This window comes from Oncorhynchus nerka, linkage group LG1, assembly GCF_034236695.1.
Source record: "Oncorhynchus nerka isolate Pitt River linkage group LG1, Oner_Uvic_2.0, whole genome shotgun sequence".
NCBI classification, from domain to species: Eukaryota; Metazoa; Chordata; class Actinopteri; order Salmoniformes; family Salmonidae; genus Oncorhynchus; species Oncorhynchus nerka.
The window spans coordinates 7,404,152-7,430,608 of NC_088396.1; the positions used below are offsets into that span (position 1 = coordinate 7,404,152).

At 41.5% G+C, this 26,457-nt stretch overlaps 1 protein-coding gene across 5 annotated transcripts in view; it reads right to left on the reverse strand.

Annotated features, from left to right (window-relative positions):
* Nucleotides 1-26,457, reverse strand: part of mycbp2 (MYC binding protein 2) — a 249,694-nt gene that overhangs the window by 90,156 nt on the left and 133,081 nt on the right. For all 5 annotated transcript variants that reach the window (XM_065027423.1, XM_065027354.1, XM_065027490.1 and 2 more), the window contains exons 31-37: nucleotides 24,488-24,709; nucleotides 23,945-24,136; nucleotides 20,941-21,147; nucleotides 15,533-15,670; nucleotides 14,743-14,921; nucleotides 8,333-8,475; nucleotides 4,578-4,675 (exon numbers count right to left, since the gene is read on the reverse strand). In XM_065027423.1, the coding sequence (XP_064883495.1) occupies nucleotides 4,578-4,675; nucleotides 8,333-8,475; nucleotides 14,743-14,921; nucleotides 15,533-15,670; nucleotides 20,941-21,147; nucleotides 23,945-24,136; nucleotides 24,488-24,709 (1,179 nt within the window). The remainder of the gene's footprint in view (nucleotides 1-4,577; nucleotides 4,676-8,332; nucleotides 8,476-14,742; nucleotides 14,922-15,532; nucleotides 15,671-20,940; nucleotides 21,148-23,944; nucleotides 24,137-24,487; nucleotides 24,710-26,457) is intronic.

Sequence of the window (26,457 nt, forward strand, 5' to 3'; positions counted from 1 at the left end):
TTAGAACAATGTTATGCTTTTTCAGCCATTCCTGAACCTGAGACCAATACCAAAATAAATGGTCTATTGATTATGTATCCTCACAACAAAATCTGCAGAGCTGTGATGACTGTATGCCCCAAATATTCAACATTTTGTTGGTGGCAAGAATTCTGTACAATAATTTTAGCTGAAAAGAGCGAAGTCTTGAATAATTCAAACACTCTTTACCATGAAATCGGTACATCAAAAATCTCTTTTTGCAATATGTACGGCACAGCTGTCAACATCCTGGTCCTCAAATGAAACTGGTATACAGTTGAAGACGGATGTTTACATACACCTTAGCCAAATTAATTTAAACTAAGTTTATCACAATTCCTGACATTTAATCCTAGTAAAAAAATCCCTGTCTTTTTTATTTCACCTTTATTTTACCAGGTGGCCAGTTGAGAACAAGTTCGCATTTACAACTGCGACCTGGCCAAGATAAAGCAAAGCAGTACGACACAAACAGAGTTACACATGGAATAAACAAATGTACAGTCAATAACACAATAGAAAAAATAAAGTCTATATACAGTGTGTGCAAATGGTGTGAGGTGGTAAGGCAATAAATAGGCCATAGTAGCGAAGTAATTACAATTTAACAAATTAACACTGGAGTGATAGATGTGCAGATGGTGTGCAAGTAGAAATACTGGTGTGCAAAAGAGCAAAAAAGTAAGTAAAACAATATGGGGATGAGGTCGGTAGATTGGATGGGCTATTTACAGATGGGCAGCTGCAGCGATCGGTTTAGCTGCTCAGATAGCTGATGCTTCAAGTTAGTGAGGGAGATATGTCTCCAACTTCAGCAATTTTTGCAGTTCGTTTCAGTCATTGCCAGCAGAGAACTGTAAGGAAAGGTGGCCAAAGATGTGTTTTGAGGTCAGGGTTTTGTGATGGTCACTCCAATACCTTGACTTTGTTGTCCTTAAGCCATTTTGCCACAACTTTGGAAGTATGCTTGGTATCATTGCCCATTTGGAAGACCCATTTGTGACCAAGCTTCAACTTCCTAAAATTTGTGAGGCCTTTTAAGAATTCTAGAACCTTTAAATAGTTAAATAAAATAGTTACCACTGGGAATGTGATGAAAGAAATAAAAGCTGAAATAAATCATTCTCTATTATTCTGACATTTCACATTCTTAAAATAAAGCGGTGATCCTCTTACGTAAGACAGGGAATTTTTATTAGGATTAAATGTCAGGAATAGTGAAAAACTTCCGACTTCAACTGTACTTATTTCACGGTACAGCCTTACCTATGGATTGTGGATCAATTACATGGGGTATCAGTCTACTCAGTGAGACCCAGAGAACATTAGCGTCGTAGCTCTTATTGTGTGACTCAAAGAACTGTGAATTGAGACATTTACTGTCAACCTATGTGTATTGAATAGGGTTGTACATTTTTGGGAATATTCAGAGGTGGAAACTTTCCGTGGGAATTAACAGGAATATATGGGAATTGACAGAAATATATGCAAATTAATATTAATAACATTTAAAATGCAGATTTACCACATCTGGAAGATAAACCTTTTACCTTCTCATAAGTAGACATACATACAGTGGGGCAAAAAAGTATTTAGTCAGCCACCAATTGTGCAAGTTCTCCCACTTAAAAAGATGAGATGCCTGTAATTTTCATCATAGGTACACTTCAACTATGACAAAATGAGAAAAAAAATCTAGAAAATCACATTGTAGGATTTTTTATGAATTTATTTGCAAATTATGGTGGAAAATAAGTATTTGGTCAATAACAAAAGTTTCTCAATACTTTGTTATATACCGTTTCTTGGCAATGACAGAAGTCAAACGTTTTCTGTAAGTCTTCACAAGCTTTTCACACACTGTTGCTGGTATTTTGGCCCATTCCTCCATGCAGATCTCCTCCAGAGCAGTGATGTTTTGGGGCTGTTGCTGGGCAAAACGGACTTTCAACTTGCGTGGAGCCCCAGATCGAGGGAGATTATCAGTGGTCTTGTATGTCTTCCATTTCCTAATAATTGCTCCCACAGTTGATTTCTTCAAACCAAGCTGCTTACCTATTGCAGATTCAGTCTTCCCAGCCTGGTGCAGGTCTACAATTTTGTTTCTGGTGTCCTTTGACAGCTCTTTGGTCTTGGCCATAGTGGAATTTGGAGTGTGACTATTTGAGGTTGTGGACAGGTGTCTTTTATACTGATAACAAGTTCAAACAGGTGCCATTAATACAGGTAACGAGTGGAGGACAGAGGAGCCTCTTAAAGAGGAGCCCCTTGCTTGTTTGTAGGTGACCAAATACTTATTTTCCACCATAATTTGCAAATAAATTCATAAAAAAATCCTACAAAGTGATTTTCTGGAATGTTTTCCCTTATTTTGCCTGTCATTAGTTGAAGTGTATCTATGATGAAAATTACAGGCCTCTCTCATCTTTTTAAGTGGGAGAATTTGCACAATTGGTGGCTGACTAAAATACTTTTTTGCCCCACTGTATGTATGTATGTATGTATGTATGTATGTATGTATATATATATATATATATATGCTTGCTTTTTTTGATTTTAGGCTGGATTTATGTATAAGCACTCTGTGACATCTGCTGATGTAAAAAGGGCTTTATAAATACATTTGATTTGATTTGCAGGAAAACAGGTTGGAATGCAAATGGACCCTGCTGAAAAGAAAATACTAATATGTATGCTGTTGGCTACTAAAATATTTGATCAACTTCCAAATATAATTTTACAAAGTAGAATAACAGCGAGATAGGCTTTTGGCACGAACGCATCAGCCATCACCGGCAAGTGAGCTGCGCATCATTTTTAGGACTATAATTTCCTCCACAAAATGTAGCCTACAATATGTGCGTCTCCACACACCTAGGTCTAAGCTATTGATGGATTCAAGAAAAGGTTGTTTTTATTGATCTCAGAGTCTGTGTCAAAGTAGCCTGTCATTTCAATAAAAATATTCTGACAGTCTAGTCATGCAAAATGATTAGAATTGCAATGAAATGTGTTTATAAAAGGCTAAATGTTCCTAGGCCACTAAAATCTTCCTCACCATGTGTGCAACTTCTTAGTGCCTCTACTCTACTTCTCTATGCAAATGTGATATGCATGCAATGCTTTATTATAATTTATTATTTGATTTTTATGTATGCGTTCTGGTACCTCAGAGCTAGCTAGGTCACCACACTCACACTTATTGTTCCGGCATCTCCCGATTTACAAATTAAGCAATGTATGACGTAATCGTATTGGATGATAAATAACAGCTATCTACGAGTTGCCTTGGTTGGTTGCCGTCTCTCCCGCAGCACAGTCCCTGCTGGAGCAGCAACCTCTCCCTCTCCCTTTATCAGCTCAGGTTAATAAAGTAGCTTAAAATGTACTTTTCTGCTGCTTCCCTCATTCGGATCGGACCGGGTCTGATACGACCAGGTCTATACAGAAGGGGTCTAGTTATCCTCGGGCCTTTTCAGAACAAGTCTCTATATTAATTTGTTTATGCATTTTGGGTGGGAAAGCCCCAGGTCCACTTTGAAACAGGTGTAACCTTTTGGATCCATGAAGACCTCTATAAAGTAGCTTAAATGAATGAGGAGATAGGGGCCATGGAGAAGGAGCACAACGACTTGCAGCTGCACATTCCTCGAACTGGAGTACAGGAGGACCCTCCTCACCAGGGCTGAGGAGAAGATGCCATGTTACTTCATCAGTGTGAGCCTCCTGCAAAGGTGTGACTTCAAGAACAGCCGGAAGAGCATAACCAGGTAGCTCACAGGGTTTCAGGCACTGCACAGGAAGATTACCAACTTTTTCCCCTCCTTGAAAAAAGTCCAGCTGCCCTCCATCAGTAAACTGCCATTCAAATCTGTTGACCAAATATTCCTTAAGGTTAAAAAAAAATCATCTCAATGCTAAAATGCCTCTCCGGAGCACCTGAAGGTCACTTCCTGAAGACTATGGCTGCCTGGAGACTTGTTATCCTACAAAAAGGAGACTGAGGATGACAGTGACCTGTCTGACTATGAGGATGAGACGGATAGGAAGAGCGGGGTATGACCCTTCTTCATTCTCATAGGGGAGATCTTTGAGCACAGAGGCATGTTCAAGAGGGTTGGGGGAACACTCATTGGAGAGAGCCCAACAGAAGCTACTCAATATTCCAGATGAACTACAGTACAGCAGAAAGCCAGATATGGCAGCATCAAGGTCTTCAACACACTTCAGGAGACCAGTGCCAACAAGCGTCTACCTTACATCCTCCTGCAAAGGTTCCTCAAAGAGCTATGTCCAGAGCTCAATGTGGAGATGGTCCAGATCTGTCACCCCAGGAAAGCACCCCCTTGTTGTGTGTGATTATTGACAGTCGTTTTGGGTTTGCTTTGACCATTGATAAACAAAAAGGTAGCTTCAAAAAGAGTGCTAGGCTGGATCAATGTGCTTCATCTAGAAATAAAAAAAACACCTTGCTCTCACCTTGGGGACCTTTGACGAGATACAGCAGTAAAAAAAAATGTAAAGCCCATTTCACATATATTTTTACCACATCTCACCTTGGGTACTGAGGCAGCCACAGGGCCGATGTAGGCCAGGATGAGGGGGAGCAGCATGGAGAACAGGCTGGAAGAGCTCAGCAGCTCAGGGATGTCCTCTGGTTCAGACAGGAGCACAGGTTTTAATAATAAAGACATATAGGGATGGTTTTCTTTTTGTTTTAAACATTATTTATACAGGGAATCCCAGTTGAGAGCAGTCTCTTTTTCAATGGTGCCCTGTTACAAAAATCAACAGTTGAAACAGATACAATGACATATGACAGATCAGAATTATTATACTTTACAAGTGCAGTCCACAATGAATATGTCCTGTATTAAAGTCTTAAAGTGACCTAATGAAACCAGGTCTAATATATCCAGCTGTTATATATCCTGGAGGTCATTTCAGGAATGAGGAGCACAATAACTAGTCGGTTTTCAGCTGAAACAAATGCAACGGACATGATTAACCAATTCTAGGTTCATTTGAATAATGTAGTGGAATTAAATTGGCACGTGATAAATGTACAAAAATACATGTGCACCGCACAAAGAGCCTATAGTTTGACTGGAGTATCACCTGTCGGGCAGCGAGAGCGTGCAGCTCAAACAGCTGGTTGCTGAGTGGAGTGAAACTTCTGTAACCCCGGTTCTCTGATATTAAGAGAGAGACATCTCACTAGTGGAATTCACCAGAATCTCCTTAGTAGCTCAAACAGCTGAGTGGAGTGAAACTTCTGCAACCCCGGTTCTCTGATATTAAGAGAGAGACATCTCACTAGTGGAATTCACCAGAATCTCCTTAGTAGCTCAAACAGCTGAGTGGAGTGAAACTTCTTTAACCCCGGTTCTCTGATATTAAGAGAGAGACATCTCACTAGTGGAATTCACCAGAATCTCCTTAGTAGCTCAAACAAATCATACAATGGGGCAAAAAAGTATTTAGTCAGCCACCAATTGTGCAAGTTCTCCCACTTAAAAAGATGAGGCCTGTAATTTTCATCATAGGTACACCAACTATGACAGACAAAATTAGAAGAAAAAAATCCAGAAAATCACATTGTAGGATTTTTTATGAATTTATTTGCAAATTATTGTGGAAAATAAGTATTTGGTCAATAACAAGTTTCTCAATACTTTGTTATATACCCTTTGTTGGCAATGACAGAGGTCAAACGTTTTCTGTAAGTCTTCACAAGCTTTTCACACACTGTTGCTGGTATTTTGGCCCATTCCTCCATGCAGATCTCCTCTAGAGCAGTGATGTTTTGGGGCTGTTGCTGGGCAACACGGACTTTCAACTCCCTCCAAAGATTTTCTATGGGGTTGAGATCTGGAGACTGGCTAGGCCACTCCAGGACCTTGAAATGCTTCTTACAAAGCCACTCCTTCGTTGCCCGGGCGGTGTGTTTGGGATCATTGTCATGCTGAAAGACCCAGTCACGTTTTCACTCAAAATCTCACAATACATGGCCCCATTCATTCTTTCCTTTACCCGGATCAGTCGTCCTGGTCCCTTTGCAGAAAAACAGCCCCAAAGCATGATGTTTCCACCCCCATGCTTCATAGTAGGTATGGTGTTCTTTGGATATAACTCAGCATTCTTTGTCCTCCAAACACGACGAGTTGAGTTTTTACTAAAAAGTAATATTTTGGTTTCATCTGACCATATGACATTCTCCCAATCTTCTTCTGGATCATCCAAATGCTCTCTAGCAAACTTCAGACGGGTCTATGACTCGGGTGGTTGGAGTCTTTGACAGTCACCCTTACAGCTAAGCTAGCCAAGTCTCTGCAGCTAGCCGTGTGACGTTCGTGGTGAAGCAAATTCCTACCCCAATAGAAAACATTTCATTTTGATAAAATCAGCCAACACAAAATAGAAGTGCTGATAAACACTGCGCTATGCGGTGAACAGTTAAACAGGAAAACAGATCAAGTCGTGCTGACGATCAGCTCCCTCATTTGCCACTCGACCAGTCTGTCTCTGACAGATAGGTATGATTAGTTCTTCATGCTACTTAGGAGATTATGGTGAATTTCACTATTGAGATGTCAAACAAATAATTGAAAGAGGACATAATATGTTCTTATAAGCCCAGTCATTGCGCAAAATGTTTAATACAATCGAGTGTGAAAACACAGTTTTGATAGTTACTATTGAAAAGGAATCCCAGCTTTCCATTGCTACTATATTTATTTATTAACTCCTAATATTAAGCTAATTGTAAAAGACATGCAATTAGTTTCAAGCACAAGAAAGTAAATGTGACATTAAAAGTTGAAACTAATTGTATGGCTTTACAACTGGAATCCCCTATCTGGAAAGTTGGGATGAAAAAGGAACCGCATGCATTGGCTATAAGGTAGGGTATCAGACAGAAGGTGTGGGAGAATTATATACATGATTTGATAACAAAAGAGAAAAGGTACACTTATGGGTTCATTCCCTGTTCTGGTAAAATGCATTTTCTATTGTATAGGGCAGGAAGCAGTTAAAGGCCATGGGGGTAGGGGACACTAAAAATGCAGACACATAGACGCTTAAGACCAGCTGGACATACAAAGATTAGAGGTTGTCTAAGGTCGGGGTCAGCCAAATGACCAACTGATGGATTACAGATATCAGTCACATCATAGGGGAGACACAAGTCTGTTTAATCTTAGACAACCATATGGAGAGAAGGCGACCAGGGCAACTGAACACACTAAAAACTAGAGTTAAAGGACACATGGGGTTAATTACAGGGTCTGACCACAGGCCACAGGAAGGGGGGATGTATATTATCTTTAGGTCAAAGGAAGGGTCTTGACATCATATAATCTGGCCGAAAGCAGATGTGGGCGTTACTGGGCTGAACAAGCAGGATGTAAAGATTGGGATATAATTGTATTTGCATTGGGGGATGACCTGAGGATGTATGAATGAATCTAAAAGGAAGAGCGAGAGCTCTGGAGGGTGTGGGTCCCGCGGGGCTCTCCGGCTTATGATGCGGGTGTATTAAAAGTCTATCATTGAATTCAAAGTTCTTGGATGTGTCATATTTGAACAGATTGGCCACTACAAAGGCGGCATGTGTAACGTTATCGCTCTGAAAATAGACAGCTTTTTTTTTCTGCTACAATGATTGGTTTTATGCTACAATATGTGTGTACAATGTGTTGGAATGCTCGCCAGGTCAGGTGGGCATTTTCGTACAGAGGCCCATATGCTACAATGTGCCAATAGGCTATAGTTCGATATCCCTCCTGTCATACATCACTTATTATGAAAATAACATTGACAGATTTTGCCTTGTTCACAGAGAGCTCCGTTTTTATTTTAATTTTACCCCTTTGTCTCCCCAATTTCGTGGTATCCAATTGTTTTTTAGTAGCTACTATCTTGTCTCATCGCTACAACTCCCGTACCGGCTCAGGAGAGACGAAGGTTGAAAGTCAACCAAGCCGCACTGCTTCTTAACACAGCGCGCATCCAACCCGGAAGCCAGCCGCACCAATGTGTCGGAGGAAACACCGTGCAACCTTGGTTAGCGTGCACTGCGCCCGGCCCGCCACAGGAGTCGCTGGTGCGCGATGAGACAAGGATATCCCTACCGGCCAAGCCCTCCCTAACCCGGACGATGCTAGGCCAATTGTACGTCGTCCCACGGACCTCCCGGTCACGGCTGGTTGCGACAGAGCCTGGGCGGGAACCCAGGGTCTCTGGTGGCACAGCTGGCGCTGCCCATAGCCACTGCGCAACCAGAGAGGCCCCAGCTCTCAGTTCTTACCATCGACAGTGAACGCCCTGTGAAGGAGATCCTTGGCAGCTCTGACCACTGCACTGACCACTGCGAGAGCCCTGCTGCAGTTCTTGTCCTCCTCATTGGCTTTGTTCAGCAGCTGGGACTGCAGATCTCCGTCATACTCACTCCTACGGGAAAAGACACATGTGACACCCGCATGTGTTAGCACTACCAATGGTTGTTAGCATTGGGAATGGCATTTGTATTTTTACTAGGCATCCCCATTAGCCAAGGAAGCAGCTACTCTTCCAGGGGTACAAATACATTAAGACACGTATATTACACATACATCAAAAGATAAAAACGTACATATAACACTGTTACACCACCACAAATGCACAAAACAAAATGTATGATACCACTATATAACAATATTACAATGCACATTTGTGTAGCGTCCTGTGTGGCTTAGTTGGCTGAGCATGGCACTTGCAACGCCAGGGTGGTGGGTTTGATTCCCACAGGGAACCAGTACAAGTGAAAATGTAACCACCCACTACTGTAAGTCGCTCTTAGTGGATAAGAGTGTCTGCTAAATGACGTACACGTAGAGTGCGTGTGAGTTTGCGTGTCTGTACCTGTGTGTGTGTGCCTCTTCACCAGTGCCCGTGGCTCCATAAGGTGCATTTGACCTGTTTTTCAATCTGATTCTACCACTTGTATCAGTTACTTGTTGTGGAACAGAGTACCATGTAGTCATGGCTCTATGTAGTACTGTGTGCCTCCCATAATCTGTTCTGGACTTGGGGGTTGTGGAGAGACCTCATGGCATGTTTTGTGGGGTATGCATGGGTGACAGCTGGATACATTCAGCTTGTCAATACCTCTTACAAAAACAAGTAGTGATGAAGTCAATCTCTCCATTTTGAGCCATGAGAGATTGACATGCATATTATTATTTATTTTATTTAACCTTTAACTAGGCAAGTCAGTTAAGAACAAATTCTTATTTACAATGCCGGCCTAGAAACAGTGGGTTAAATGCCTTGTTCAGGGGCAGAACAACATATTTTTACCTTGTAAGCTCGGGGTTTCGATCTAGCAACCTTTCGGTTACTGGCCCAACGCTCTAACCACTAGGCTACCTGGCAGATTTCATTTTAGCTCTCATGTACATTTAAGGGCCAGCCAAGCTTAAGTCCCTCTTTGTGGCACCTGACCACACGACTGAACAGTAGTCCAGGTGCGAAAAAACTAGGGCCTTTAGGACATGCCTTTTTGATAGTGTTGTCAAGACGGCAGAGCAGCACTTTATTATGGACAGACTTCTCCCCATCTTAGCTACGGTTGTATCAACATGTTTTGACCATGACCTCAACTTAGTCTATTTCCACAATATTTATTACAAGACTTAGTTGAAGTTTAGTGAATGATTTGTCCCAAATACAATGCTTCTAGTTATATAATTATTTAGGACTAACTTATTCCTTGCTACCCTTTCCGAAACTAACTGCAGCTCTTTGTTAAGTGTTGCAGTCATTTCAGTTGCTGTAGTAGCTGATGTGTAGTGTTGAGTCATCAGCATACATAGACACACTGGCTTTACTCTAAGCCATAACGGAAGGAAAGGCGGTCAAAGTAAGTGATTGCTTTGAGGATGACCAGTGGAATATACCTGCTGGAGCATGTGCTACGGGTGGGTGTAGCTATGGTGAGCTGGAGCCAGTGGGTTTGGCGACGAATACGTAGTGACGAGAGCATACAGGTCGCAGTGGTAGGTAGTATATGTGGCTGTCGTGATAAAACAGATGGAACCGTGATAGACTACATCTAGTTTGCTGAGTAGAGTGTTGGAGGCTATTTTGTAAATGACATTGCCGAAGTCAAGGATCGGTAGGATCATCAGTTTTACTAGGGTATGTTTGGCAACATGAGTGAAGGAGGCTTTGTTGCGAAAAAGGAATGCCAAATCTAGATTTCATTTTGGATTGGAGATGCTTAATGTGAGTCTGGAAGGAGAATTTACAGTCTAACGGTTAGACTCTAACCAGACACCTAGGTATTTGTAGTTGTCCACATATTCTAAGTCAGAACCGTCCAGAGTAGTGATGCTAGTCGGGCGGGAGGATGCGGGCAGCGATCGGTTGAAGAGGTTGCACTTAGTTTTACTAGCATTTAAAAGCAGTTGGAGGCCATGGAAGGACCTTGATATATACGTTGATATATACAGATTAAAGAGTCGGCCCAAGAATTGAGCCCTGTGGCACCCCCATAAAGACTGCCAGAGGTCTGGACAACAGGCCCTCCAATTTGACACAGTGAACTCTGAGAAGTAGTTGGTGAACCAGACGAGGCAGTCATTTGAGAAGCCAAGGCTATCAAGTCTGCCGATAAGAATGTGATGTTTGAAAGAGTCTAAGGCCTTGGCCAGGTCGATGAAGACTGCTGCACAGTGCGATCTTTTATCGATGGAGGTTGTGATATCGTTTAGGACCTTGTGCGTGGCTTAATTGTACCCATGACCAGCTCGGAAACCAGATTGCATAGTTACGGTGAATAGATTGCATAGAAGTTACGGTGGAATTCGAAATGGTCGGTGATCTGTTTGTGAACTTGGTTTTCGAAGACCTCAGAAAGGCAGGGCAGGACGGATATAGGTCTATAACAGTTTGGGTCTAGAGTGTCTCCCTTTTGAAGAGGGGGATGACCGCAGCAGCTTTCCAATCTCTTGGGGATCTCAGACAATACTAAAAGAGAGGTTGAATAGGCTAGCAATAGAGGTTGGAACAATTTTGGGGGATAATTTAAGAAGGGGGTCCAGATTGTCTAGCCCAGCTGATTTGTAGGGATCCAGATTTTGCAGTTCTTTCAGACATCAGCTGTCTGGATTTGGGTGAAGGAGAAGTAAGTTGCTGCAGAGGGTGCTGGGATGTTGGCCGGGTTAGGGTTAGCCAGGTGGAAAGCATGGCCAGCCGTAGAAAAATGCTTATTGAAATTATCGATCGTAGATTTATCGGTGGTGACAGTGTTTCATAGCCTCAGTGCAGTGGGCAGCTGGGAGGAGCTGCTCTTATTCTCCATGGACTTTAATTCCAAAAAGTTTTGGGACAATGTAGTGCTACAGGACGCAAATTTCTGTTTGAAAAAGCTAGCTTTAGCTTTCCTAACTGACAGAGTATATTGGTTCCTGACATCCCTGAAAAGATGCATATCGCGAAGGCTATTCGATGCTTATGCAGAACGCCACAGGGTATTTTTGTGCTGGTCAAGGGCAGTCAAGTCTGGGGTGAAACAAGGGCATTATCTGTTCTTAGTTCTATATTTTTTTAATGGGGCATGCTTATTTAAGATGGCGAGGAAAGCACTTTTAAAGAGCAACCAGGCATCCTCTGCTGAAGGGATGATGTCAATATCCTTCCAGGATACCCGGACCAGGTCGATTAGAAAGGCCTGCTCGTTGAAGTGTTTTCGTGAGCAGTGTTGAGGGGTGGTCGTTTGACCGCAGACCGATTACGCACGCAGGCAATGAGGTAGTGATCGCTGAGATCCTGGTTGAAGACAGCAGAAGGTTATTTAGAGGGCAAGTTGGTCAGGATGATATCTAAGAGGGTGCCCATGGTTACGGATTTAGGGTTGTACCTGGTAGGTTCCTTGATCATTTGTGTGAGATTGAGGGCATCTAGTTTAGATTGTAGGGCGGCCGGGGTGTTAAGCATGTCCCAGTTTAGGTCACCTAACAGTACAAACTATGAAGATATATGGGGGGCAAAAAATTCACATAGTGTCCAGCACACAGCTGGGGGCTGAAGGGGGTCTATAACAAGCAGCACCTGTGAGAGACTTATTTCTGGAAAGGTGGGTTTTTAAAAGTAGAAGCTCGAATTGTTTGGGCACAAACTTGGATAGTATGACAGAACTCTGCAGGCTAACTCCACTCCCTTTGGCAGTTGTTATAGTTAGAGATGGAAATTTCAGGATTTTTAGTGGCCTTCCTAAGCCAGGTGGGCAGAGTGTGCTAAAGAAGTGAATAAAACAAACTTAGGGAGGAAGCTTCTAATGTTAATATGCATGAAACCAAGGATTTAAAAGTCACAGAAGTCAACAAATGAGAGCGCCTGGGGAATGGGAGTGGTGCTGGGGGCTGCAGGGGTTAACCTCTACATCGCCAGACGAACACAGGAGAAGTAGGATAAGGGTGCGGCTAAAGGCTATAAGAACTGGTCATCTAGTGTTATGCAGGTGAGTGAGGACCCAAAAGCGGTTTAACAGAAACAGAGTCTTTTAATGTCCAAACAGGGAAAACATAAATCCTCAATCTTTACAGGAGAGTCCCCTTCTAGCAGTAGAGGAGAATAGCAGGGCTAGCGGCAACAGACTGCAGGTCCCTCCGGGTAGGCGCGGGCCGTAGAGGACAGAGACACCTGCTCACACGCAGCATCTAATGAAGAGGCAGATTACGACAGGACGGGACAAGGGCAAAGCAAACGAGAATCCGACAAAGACAGAAGCAGAAACAGAGAGAGAAATAGAGACTTAATCAGAGGGAAAAGAGGGGACAGGTGTGAGAGAGTAAACGAGGTCGTTAGGAGAATGAGGAACAGCTGGGAGCAGGAAAGGACCATAGAGAGAGAGAGAGAGAGAGATAGAGGGAGAGAAAGTAACCTAATACTACCAGCAGGGGGAAACGAAGAGAAGAGAAAGAACAGGGACAAGACATGACAATACATGACATCTAGTGCGTTCGGAACAGAGTAAAAGGAGCAGATTTCTGGGCGCGGCAGAATAGATTCAAGGCATAATGTACAGACAAGGGTATGGTAGGATGTGAGTACAGTGGAAGTAAACCTAGGCATTGAGTGAGGAGAGGTTTTGTCTCTAGAGGCACCATTTAAGCCAGGTGAGGCTACCGCATGTGCCACCCCAACCGCAAAACAGCCCCCCCAATCTTTTTATCATCAATTTCTCATTTGTCATTTGTGTAAGTGCTGTGCTTGTTGAATGTCCTTCCCTATAAGCATGCTGAAATTCTGTTTTCAATTTGTTTACTGTGAAATAGTATTGTATCTGGTCAAACACAAAGTTTACTAAGGGTTGGTAACAAGCTGATTGGTCGGATATTTGAGCCAGTAAAGGGGGCTTTACTATTCTTGGGTAGCGGAATTACTTTGTACCCTCAGGCCTGGAGGGAAGCAAACCTTCTACTAGACTTACACTGAAGATATGGCAAATAGGAGTGGCAGTATCGTCCGCTATTATCCTCAGTAATTTTCCATCCAGGTTGTCAGACTCCGGTGGCTTGTCATTGTTGATTGACAACAGACATTATTTCACTTCTCCACACTCACTTTACAAAAATCAAAATTACAATGCTTGGCTTTCATACTTTTATCAATAACCCTTGGATGTGTATTGTCAGCGTTTGTTGCTGGCATGTCATAGTTTGCTAATCTTGTAAATTAAAAAAGTCTTTAAGTAGTTGGCAATATCAGTGGGTGTTGTGATGAATGAGCCATCTGATTCAATGAATGATAGAGCTGAGTTTGCCTTTTTGACCATAATTGAATTTAAGGTGCTCCCAAGTGTTTTACTATCATTCTTTGTCATTTATCTTTGTTTCTTCTTTTTATTCAGTTTATTAACATGATTTCACAATTTGAAGTATGCCCCATCCTCTCAACCATAACATTTTTCAATTCCTCATCAATCCACAGGGATTTAACAGTTTTTACAGTAATTTTCTTAATGGGTGCATGCTTATTAGTAATTGGGATAAGCAACTTCATACATGTGTCAAGTGCAGCGTCTGGTTGCTCCTCATTACACACATATAATTTACATCAACAAGATAGGAATCACTACAAAATGTACTGTATGACCTCTTATACACTATATTAGGCCCAGCCTTTGGAACTTTAGTTTTCCTAGTTATGGTACTATATTATGATCACTACATCCGATGGATTTGGATACTCCTTTAAAACAAAATTACTGCAGCATTAGTAAAGATGTGATCAATTCATGATTTCATTCCTGTGCTGTTTGTAACTACCCTGGTAGGTTGACTGATAACCTGAACCAAGTTGCAGGCATTAAGTACAGTTTGAAGCGTTCTCTTGAGAGGGCAGCCTAATAAAAGCCAGTCAATAATTAAAACACCAGAAAATATACCTCTGAAATCACATACATTATCAAGTATTTCACACATCATCCAGATACTGACTGCACTTGGTGGTCTATAGCAGCTTCCCACAACAATGGGCTTTAGGTGAGGCAGATGAACCTGCAGCCATATTACTTACAGTATTTAACATCATATTCTCTCTAAGCTTTATAGGAATGTGGTTCTAAATATAAAATGGCAACACCACCTTCGGCATTTCTGTCAATGTTAAAACCATGACATGAATATCAACTTGAGTCTTTTTGTCTGTCTGTGCACGTGTCTGTGTGCGTACCTGTAGTACAGCATCTGTGGTATTTGTCCTCTAGTCTGGTTTGTCCCGTTGCTGCTCAGGCTACAGGTTCGGAAGGTAAAGGACAAGCCATCGGAACACTGAACCGTGGTCATCCCTCCATCCCCATTGGCCGTTCGGCTGCCATAGTTACGCAGGCGGACAGCATATTTCACACCCTCCTGTAGAATGTAAACAGGATTGTACAACATATTTTGTTTTCATATCATAAGTTGCATAGAGTCTGTGGTATAAAAAATACTAAAGAAGGATGATGCATGCATACATATATGGTTTGATTGATGAATAGATATGTCTGCAGAGCAGGCTGGGAATTGCCAGGTACCTCATGATGCGATATTATCATGAAACAGACATATCCGATATGTAATTGCACTTCAGATGATTCTGTATGCCTTGAGATTCGATACAGCGATTTAATTGCGATTTGAAGTTCCAAACATATTGCTCACTATATTTCTGCTTCATAGAGACAAGAGCATGAGAAAACGAGTTTGGATCAGGGAAATAAAAGAGATGAAAACATGTTGGCTAACAATTTAAAAGATGTAGATCAAGCTATTGGATGTAAAATACCGGAGTTTTGGCGCAGGTAAAACCGACAAGCACTAGCTAACAGAAAAAAAAAAAAAAAGATTTGAATTTATTTACAAATCAATACTTGGGAGTCAAATATCAATTTGAATTATTCCCCAAAAAATTACATTTTGTAACTATCGATTTCCCCCCCACATCACTACTGAATAGGGCGCATAATTATAGTCCTGTGTACCTTCAGTGGCACGGCCTTGTCGAGACGTATCTCGGCAATGTCGCTGGGAAAGTCATCGGTGCTGTAGGTTCCCTTGACCAGCTCCAGAGACGTCCACCTGTGGGTGTGGACCGAATCCCCAGTGTGTTCCGTCTGGGCCTGGAGGGGGAGAACGGAGAACGGTAGGGGGGAAAGAGAGAAAGTAGAGAAGTGGTGAGAAACAAAAAGTTAAGAATTCCTAGGGAAGCTTAAATACCTCCAGCAATTTTTGAACTTTGACTGTTGAAAAGCGATAGTAGCGAACTGTAGCGAACTGTGACTATAGGAGCTAGTTCAGAGGGACCTAAAATCTTCCAATATATTGTATCAAACCAAAAAATATAGAAAATAAAAAATAAAACAACTGAATGACAACAACATATCTTCTGTAGTCAGACCATTCTACTGTGTCTCCTGGAATAGCGTCACTTCCTATGGTACGCGGAACGAGGACGAGCTCGGTTTTGTTGTTTGGAAAGTTTGTTGTTTAAAAGTATATTGGAAAGTTATTGGTGGCTACCTAGCTTCTTATGTTGAATCCCACAAAGCATCAGTTGCTGGGACTGCTAACAGTTGAAGTTGGAAGTTCACATACTCCTCAGCCAAATACATTTAAACTCAGTTGTTCACAATTCCTGACATTTAATCCTAGTAAAAATTGCCTGTCATCGGTCAGTTAGGATCACCACTTTATTCTAAGAATGTGAAATGTCAGAATAATAGTAGAGATAATTATTTATTTCAGCTTTTATTTCTTTCATCACATTCCCAGTTGGTCAGAAGTTTACATACACTCAAATAGAATTTAGCAGCATTGCCTTTAAATTGTTTAACTTTGGTCAAACATTTCAGGTAGCCTTCCACAATAAGTTGGGTGAATTTTGGCCCATTCCTCCAGAGAGCTGGTGTAACAGACAGGTTTGTAGGCCTCCTTGCTCGCACATACTTTTTCAGTTTGGACCACAAATGTTCTATAGGATTGAGGTCAGGGCTTTGTGATGACCACTCCAATACCTTGACTTTGTTGTCCTTAAAACTTTTTTCCACAACTTTGGAAGTATGCTTGGGGTCATTATCCATTTGGAAGACCCATTTGCGACCAAGCTTTAACTTCCTGACTGATGTCTTGAGAAGTTGCTTCAATATATTCACATAATTTTACTTCCCCATGACGCCATCTAAGTGCACCAGTCCCTCTTGCTTATGGGGGAGGTGTTGCTGTGTGTATATATATATATACATATACATCTATAATGCTTAGAGAAGATCTTATGTCAATTGTTATTGAAATGTTGTGGTGGCAGGTTCACTTGGCACATCTAAAGCATTTTCTTTTGGGCTGTTGCTATAGGCCACCAAGTGCTAACCGTCAGTATCTAAATAATGTGTGTGAAATGTCTGATAGTGTTTGTGATGTAAACAGAGAGGTCTACTTTCTTGGGGACCTGAATATTGTCTGGTTTTGATCAAGCCAATGTCCACTCAAGAGGAAGCTTCTCACTGTAACCAGTGCCTGTAATCTGGTTCAGGTTATTAATCAACCAACCAGAGTGTTTACAAACACTACAGGAACAAGATCATCCACATGTATTGATCACATTTTTACTAATACTGACTATAGAACTTTGTTCTAAAGCTGTATCTGTACCCATTGGATGTGCAGTGATCACAATATAGTGGCTATATCCAGGAAAGCCAAGGTTCCAACAGCTGCGCCTTCAATAGTGTATAAGTGATCTTACAAAATATTTTGCTGTGACTGATGTGGATGATGTTAATCATATTTGTTTGTCTGATGTGATTAATGAGGAGCATCCAGACGCTGCACTTGAAATTGCTTCTTCCAATTATTGATAAACATGCACCTGTTAAGAAACTGACTGTTAGAACTGTTAAGGCTCCATGGATTGAGGACAAATTGAAAGACCTGTAAAGTGGAAAGAGATGGGGCAAAGGGAGTAAGTCTGGCTGCACATCTGACTGGCTTACTACAAATTGTGAAATTATGTGACTAAACTCAACAAAAAGAAGAAACTTTACTATGAAGCTAAGATTAATGATATAAAGAAAATCTTGAGTACTTTAAATGAAATTATGGGCAGAAAGACAAATTCAACTCCATCTGTCATCGAATCAGATGGCTTATTCATCACAAAACCATTTGATGTTGCCAATTATTTTAATGATTATTTCATTGGCAAAGTGGGCAAACTCAGGCAGGAAATACCCACGACAAACATAAACTCTTAAGAAAGACTTGCAGTTCTGTTTTGGAATGGTGGCCAGTAATAAACTGGTCCTGAACATCTCTAAAACTAAGAGCATTGTATTTGGTACAAATCTTTCCTTAAGTTCTTAATTTTCAACAAAGGAATTATTATTATTAAGGGATTGCCTTGCAGTTCCTCCAGCTGTATCCACTGAAATAGCGATGGGTGCGTGAGGTTCAAGGAACGAGGGCAGGTGGCACGGAATGGGCTGCAGAGCCACACACAGAAGACTGACCTAGCCCATAGGGAAGGGAGGAGGAAAGGGCCCCACTGCGTAGCACAGATCAACATTTTAACCTCTTGAAGCTAGGGGGAACTATTTTTATGTTTGGAAAAATAACGTTCCCAAACTAAACGGCCTATTTCTCAGGACTAGATTATGATTATGATAGAAAACACTCTAAAGTCTCCAAAACTGTCAAAATATTGTCTGTGAGTATAACAGAACTGATATTGCAGGCGAAACCCTGAGGAAAATCCAATCAGGAAGTGCCTCTTATTTTGAAACCCTTCTGTTCCTATGCATGTCTATCCTCCATTTAAAGAGATATCAACCAGATTCCGTTTTCTCTGGCTTCCCTAAGGTGTCAACAGTCATTAGACATAGTTTCATGCATTTATTTTGAAAAATGAGCGTGAAAGATCACATTGTGTAAGTGGATAGGTGGGGGCTCTCAGAGTGAGTTTTTGCGCTACAGAGTCAAGCCTCCATTGTTCCTCCCGCTGTTATTGAAAAACCTACACACTCGGGTTGATATATTATTGAATATATATTTTAAAAACTACCTGAGGAATGATTATAAAAATCGTTTGACATGTTTCTGTGGACATTATGAAGACTATTTTGAATTTCCGTCTGCGTTGTCGTGACCGCTCTTTCCTGTTTCAGGGTTAGGATTGTTACCACCAGCTTCTTTCTATGGTGCTACCTGTTCCAGGGTTAGGACTGTAACCACCAGCTTCTATCTATGGTGCTACCTGTTCCAGGGTTAGGACTGTAACCACCAGCTTCTTTCTATGGTGCTGCCTGTTCCAGGGTTAGGACTGTAACCACCAGCTTCTATATATGGTGCTACCTGTTCCAGGGTTAGGACTGTAACCACCAGCTTCTATCTATGGTGCTACCTGTTCCAGGGTTAGGACTGTAACCACCAGCTTCTTTCTATGGTGCTGCCTGTTCCAGGGTTACATACAAACCGCCTGTGAAACGCCACTCTACCCACTGCTATCAGACTGTATACCTGTCCTGTTTAACTGCCCGTACAAACCGCCTGTGAAATGCCACTCTACCCACTGCTATCAGATTCTTTTAAATCATATTTTAATATTTACATTTCCATCATGAAAAATATACTGTAATGTTTTCAACTGTTCAATATTCTATTTATGTCACATATTATGTCTTGTTTTTTAAATTAGTGTTTTGCAATTATTAGTAACGTAAATTCTGCATTCCTTCAGTTTCATCTGTGAGCAAGAACAAATAAACTCAATGTCTCCTCTCTCTTACTTTCATATTGGCAAATGTTGATCTGATCATATGAGTAGCCAGGTGTGCCGTTACCACCCTCGGGGTCTATAAATGTTGATCTGATCACATGAGTAGCCAGGTGTGCTGTTACCACCCTCGGGGTCTGTAAATGTTGATCTGATCACATGAGTAGCCAGGTGTGCTGTTACCACCCTCGGGTTATGACGGGGAGAAAATCGGAGTTGTAAATTGTTTAACTAGTTGCTCCTACCCTCTACTTTTTTGAACATTTTGTTAAAAATCGCGCAACATTTCAGCGCCCTGCTACTCATGCCAGGAATATAGTACGTTCATATGGTTAGAATGTGTGTATAGGAAACCCTCGGACGTTTTTAAAACTGGTTAAATCACGACTGTGGCTATTACATAACGTGCGTTACATCGGAAAGCGCAGGAAAACCTGATCACAGAAAATGGAAATAAATATCATTGCGCCACTTCCAGCAATTGTTAACAGTGAGCCGAATTAGATAAGACCGAGCATTCAACTCCCACAGCATCCCCATGCAGTCGAGTATCTTGTGAATTTAATCCTCTTTGATTCTTGGTTGAACCGAAAGAGGGGCACGACGTACCTCCGGTCTCCGCCCAGATCATTCCGGAAGAGCTCTCTCCTGAAATTTTTTTCCAAGACGACAGCTAATGATATGTACATCGCCTACGGATGATTTTTATCACTTATTAACGTTTACTAATACCTAAAGTAGCATTACAAACGTATTTGAAGTGTTTTGTGAAAGTTTATCGTCTACTTTTTGAATTTTAAAAAATGACGTTACGTTGTGAAATCGCTGTTTTTTTCGTTTATCACACAGTCTACATATAACGATATCTTGGCTTTATATGGCCCGATTTAATCGAAATAAAGACCCAATAGTGTTTATGGGACATCTAGGAGTGCCAACAAAGAAGATGGTGAAAGGTAATGACTGTTTTCTATTTTATTGTGCGGTTTGTGTAACGCCGAAATGCTAATTATTTTGTTTACGTCCCCTGCTGTGCTTTTCTGTTGTAGTGTATTGGTGCATGCTATCAGATAATAGCTTCTCATGCTGTCGCCGAAAAGCATTTTAAAAATCTGACTTGTTGCCTGGATTCACAACGAGTGTAGCTTTAATTTGATACCCTGCATGTGTATTTTAATGAACTTTTGAGTTTTAACTAATACTATTAGCATTTAGCGCATTTTGCATTTCCAGAGCTCTAGTTGGGACGCAAGCGTCCCAGGTAGAGGTAAGAGGTTAACCTGCAGCCAGCTTCGTAGCCTATGATTACTCATGGGGTACTATGGTTGTCATATGTCACAATAGAAATATTGCCAGCTAAGATATAGCAGGGGATTGTAGTTGGACAAGGTTATCGGAATGTGCACATGATGGAAGTTAGAGGTCAATCTAAAGAGGTAATATAGAGAAGAAGAAAAAATGCATTGACTAAAATCACTGACTAAAAGTGTGTGGACTTTGAGTCAACTAATAACAGAAACTAAGACTGATGAAATGACTAAAAGTTATTAGTCAAAAGACAAACTAAATGTAAAATATCTGCCAAAATGAACACAGAATTAAAGGTAGATCTAAAACTCTTACATCATCAGCCAGCACCTCCAACTCGTACTCATGGATGCCTCCGCCGCCGTAGACACAAAAGCCCACCAGCACCACGCCAGGCTTGTCCACTGTCAGACAGATGGCATCTGGAGAGCCGTTGCCTGTGTTCCAGCTGCGGCCCTGGCTCGTCTTGGTGAAGCGGTTGGGAGTGGACTTCACAGAGTGAAGCGAGTTCAGACCGTCCACCTGGGACAGACGAAGAGACCAGTCATTATGGTGTCTTTTAAATCGTTTTTATGTGGTCATGTACTGGTTGTATATTAAAGTCATTTTAGCAATCAGAAAAATTGGTATTTATCTGGTTGTAATCTGAGCAGACAATAACCTAAATATTTTTCACGGCGCCTTGATCTTGTCATGACAAATATATGTTTTTATCTGGTTTTAACAGAGACTAATTGGTTCTAATCTGGTTACATGATGTCTTGTCAACCAGAAAACCAGTTAACAAAAAGTGAATTACATCATTAAGACTATGTGCCAAATGTGTATTATTTATGAGCTTTATAATTCCACCAGGTGGTAGTACTGAGGTGAATAAACATGAGAGACTTTTCATTGTTATTGTACATTTACATTTACATTTAAGTCATTTAGCAGACGCTCTTATCCAGAGCGACTTACAAATTGGTGCATTCACCTTATGACATCCAGTGGAGCAGCCACTTTACAATAGTGCATCTAAATCACCCATGTCACACCCTGGCCTAATCAAAATAATAAAGAAAACAAAGATAACTAAGGCCAGGGCGTGACAGTTCTCTTGATAAGTGAGTGAATTATACAATTTTCCTGTCCTGCTAATCATTCCAAATGTAATGTGTACTTTTGGGTGTCAGGGAAAATGTATCAAGTAAAAAAGACATATTTTTCTTTAAGAATGTAGTGACATAAAAGTTGTGAAAAATATCAATAGTAAAGTACAGATACCCCAAAAAGTACTTTTTACTTAAGTACTTTACACCACTGCTTTTTTCCAACCGATATTATCAATAAAACCATTCCAATAAGGCATGACATGACATAAGGTACAACGTCCTGTTGAAACAAGGCTCTTAATAGCTCTATTGTTGTTTAATGGACAAGAAGAAAAACACATTTTCTTTCCTACTGATGAGTTTCATACTGATGAGTCAATTAATTAATTGTAGGTATGTTCTGAGGGTCAGGTCTTAACATGTTCCTGAATAATAAAGCAACACCTGAGGGAATGGCATCTAAAACAATTGAAAAATCTTTGGGTGTTACAGGGATCTTGTAAAGTGATAAGAATTCCTTGAAAAGCAGAGTTTCACTGGAACTTTGTCAATATTATAATTGAAAACCAACATGAAGTTAAAAGGCCACCAAAAAGTAGAGAAGACATGATGACGAATAAAGTTCGACATAGAAGTGTGTCTTCTTAGGATTTTTTTTATCCAATTTACATTTACATTTAAGTCATTTAGCAGACGCTCTTATCCAGAGCGACTTACAAATTGGTGCATTCACCTTATGACATCCAGTGGAACAGTAGTGCATCTAAATATTTTAAGGGGGAGGGGGGGTGAGAGGGATTACTTTATCCTATCCTAGGTATTCCTTGTACAAGACAATGAATGATACAACCTCATGACCATGACGTCAGCCAGAAACATTACTATGAGGATGTCCTGATCTATGTAGTGTGGTTAGCATTAGTCACCTTGCTATTTATGCAACACCTATTTGGCCAGAAAGCCTGCTTGTTGTTGTTACAAGGATATCCAGGGCCCAAAAGGGAACAAAAGCAGTTTCCTTGACAACATAAACAATGAGTTTTGAAAAGCAGCTGGGGCTGTTGTCATGATGACAGGGTGCCAGAGTGATTGAGACAGTGTTGAGAATGCAACCATTGGCCGCTGGGTACAGCGAAACAGACGGAAATGTGGTTGGACAGAGAGAGAGACGTAACACCCCCAAAGGACTCAGTGTCTTGTAAACAAGATAAGTCATTCTGACGTTTAGGTTCTCTGTTTTGTTATTATCCAGAACGCCGCAGCCCGTCTGGTGTTCAACCTTCCCAAGTTCTCTCACGTCACCCCGCTCCTCCGCTCTCTCCACTGGCTTCCAGTTGAAGCTCGCATCCGCTACAAGACCATGGTGCTTGCCTACGGAGCTGTGAGGGGAACGGCACCTCAGTACCTCCAGGCTCTGATCAGGCCCTACACCCAAACAAGGGCACTGCGTTCATCCACCTCTGGCCTGCTCACCTCCCTACCACTGAGGAAGTACAGTTCCCGCGCAGCCCAGTCAAAACTGTTGGCTGCTCTGGCCCCCCAATGGTGGAACAAACTCCCTCACGACGCCAGGACAGCGGAGTCAATCACCACCTTCCGGAGACACCTGAAACCCCACCTCTTTCAGGAATACCTAGGATAGGATAAAGTAATCCTTCTCACCCCCCCCCCCCTTGAAAGATTTAGATGCACTATTGTAAAGTGGCTGTTCCACTGGATGTCTTAAGGTGAACGCACCAATTTGTAAGTCGCTCTGGATAAGAGCGTCTGCTAAATGACTTAAATGTAATGTAAATGTAATTATAATTTTCAAACTATATATTGAATGCAGATAACATTTGATGAACATTTTATTAAATTAATATTAAAATTGCAATGAAACAATACTGTAAATGGTGGATATCAAAGCTGAATGACAACCCCAACAGAGCACTATATTTGCACTGGAGTCAGGTCTAAACTTGATTTAGACTAAATTGGGGAAGGCCGATTCAATTATGAATCCAGCCAACCCAGCAAAAGGAATAGGACTAGTTTTAATTTGTAAAAATGCAAACAATATCAATGTCCTGTATTGTTCTGTTCAATCCCTGAATAGACAGATCCTGGTAATGAGTTAAATCCCAAACACAAACCTTGAGCTCTCTTTGCACATAAAGCACATATAGAATGTGTGTGAGACAGTGTGTGTGCGGAGTGCACATGCGCATATGTATGTTCTTTACCTCAGAGCCCAGGGCAGAGGCGGTGAGCTCAGAGACGATGCTGGCCAGCAGGCCACAGGTGTTGGAGACCAGGTGGGGGGAGAAGACCTCCACCTCCTTCCTCAGGCTTTTCCTCACCGGTAGCACCACGATCACCAGCATCTTCTCAAGAACCTCCCGGAAACTGGCCATGCCCATCAGGTTCTCCTCCCTCTGAAAGGCGAGAGGAGAAAAGGAGAGAAAGAAAGCTAAAGAAAGGGTCAGCAATAGTGTCTTCTCTGATTGTATTTAAATGACAATTAAATCTATTTCAATGATAACACATTTTAATAGGAGTGTGTTACAACAGTAAAACAGGTCAAGATAGGTTGCCAACCCCTGCGCTAGATATGGGATATTCACAAAAGGTCTCAGAGCAGGAGTGCTGACCTAAGTTGAGCTTTTTAGATAATAATGAAGATTACATAGACCTGGGAAACTGAACCAACACTCCAACTGGGAGATGCTTTTTGAATACAAGTCCTCATTGGTCACACATTGTGTTGACATTTTGCTTTCACTCACATGGCTGAGTTTCTCCATGTGCTCCACCAGCAGGGGGAAGCGGTGTGCGAGCGCAGAGTCATTCTCCGTGCTGACCTGTTTGACCAGCGAACGCAGCATCACTTCGCCGTCGTACGCAATGGGCAAGATGGATGACAGCTTGACTGATGTGTTGCACAGCGCAGACATCACCGCTGCCAACAGTCGGCTGCTCGATGTGCGGAAGTTGGCCTCGGCGATGTCCTGGCGAAAGGGAGAGGGGAAAACAGGGTGGGTGAGGTGCCAGATAACATGAGCCAGAATACATTCTAACCTAAATGATCACTAGCTGTGTCTTTCTTTTAGTTCATTTTGGTACACAAAAGAGGAGCCGTTGTGATAGCAACCAAGACACTGGCCGTGTCTGAAATCTGACTTGCCTACTACTTACTTAAAGGGCATACTCTGTACTAGTAGTACTACATACTAGTGTGTTCGTACAGACAGTGGAAAGACAAATTCACAGACTTTCAAGTACTTTTTCAATATTTATTTTCAAGGACCATCAATTTGTAATAGGTTATATTTTGCAATTGTTTCTAGTCGACATCAGATGACAGTATATTTCCACAACCGCAAAAAAATTAATCAAACATTATTCATCACTACCTTACAAGTTCTACTCAATAATACAGTTTCACTACTTATTTACTACATACATGAGTGGTAAGTCAGTACTGATGATGTTGTAATTTGAGTAGTGATGAGCAGAGTTTTGGGACATACCTACTGGTGAACACACATTTCCTATTTGCATTACTACACAATTCCATCTTAATTACTGATTTAATTGGGAACTACTACTTAATAGCTAGGAAAACACGTCTTGCTTCCGACTGGCAGCTTTAGTGTCAGAGGTTGAGAGAAGGGCGGGTGGCCCGTGAATGAGGCGATTGGCAAAAAAGCTCTGGAGGTTGTTACAAAGAAAAAGCCACAATGTAGAACTGGTGCCCAGTGCAAGACGCAGCGCTGTGTCTTCCCTCCTTCATGGACTCTCCAGGGACGATTCACCCATGCTCGCAATGTCAGTCTGACATTTTTTGCTCTGAAGCGTGCTGGTTGGGTCCAGTGATGTAGTGGTAAAACAAGTGGGTAAACTATACTGAACAAAAATATAAAACGCAACATGTAAAGTGTTGGTCCCATGTTTCATGAGCTGAAATAAAAGATCACTGAAAAGTTTCATACTCACAAAAGGCAACGTTAAATCTACATTTGCCCGGCATTTTAGTTCTCGATGTGACGTTTGGCGGCGCCTAATAGGTCAGTTCTGTACCTACCGGCTGAGTGGCAGTGTGGGTGGAATGAGCAAGCTCGCCTGGCAACCACAGCGCGAAACACGAGGGGGGAAAAACTAGGTAGTCTGCCTGGAAATTCATGTGCAAGACCAATACTTTTTTTCTAATATTTTTCATAAGCATATTTTATCATTATCTGTTCTCATCCCATTATAATTCTTGTACTTTTCAAGTACCAATTTTAGAAAGTTACAGTTTTCCACAGTATTCCAGTACTTGAATTTCAGAGTGACAAATTAAAATACTTTCTGCACCTCAAGCGAACCATGTGTTTAATAAAACCGAACGCAGTAGGCAACAAATAACATTATACTAGGCTCATCCTACTGAGAATGCGTCATTAATGCGCAATTGCGTTGAATCCCCATTTTGGTACAGTGCGTACCTCAGCTGTTGAAAACTACAATTGTGTCTCGATAAACAACTCTTCCTCAATAGGGTGCATCGAATTCTACGGATGAAAAGCCAAAATGAGTATGATGTCCACGCATTTAAACCATACAAAAGAAACTACAAAATGTTATTTTATTGCATACACAAAATGCCTACTATTTAGAACGCAAGTACGGTATTCAGAGGACCACAGTATATGCCATTTAGCAGACGCTTTTATCCAGTGTCTTACCGTCATGCATGCATTAATCTCTCGTGGAC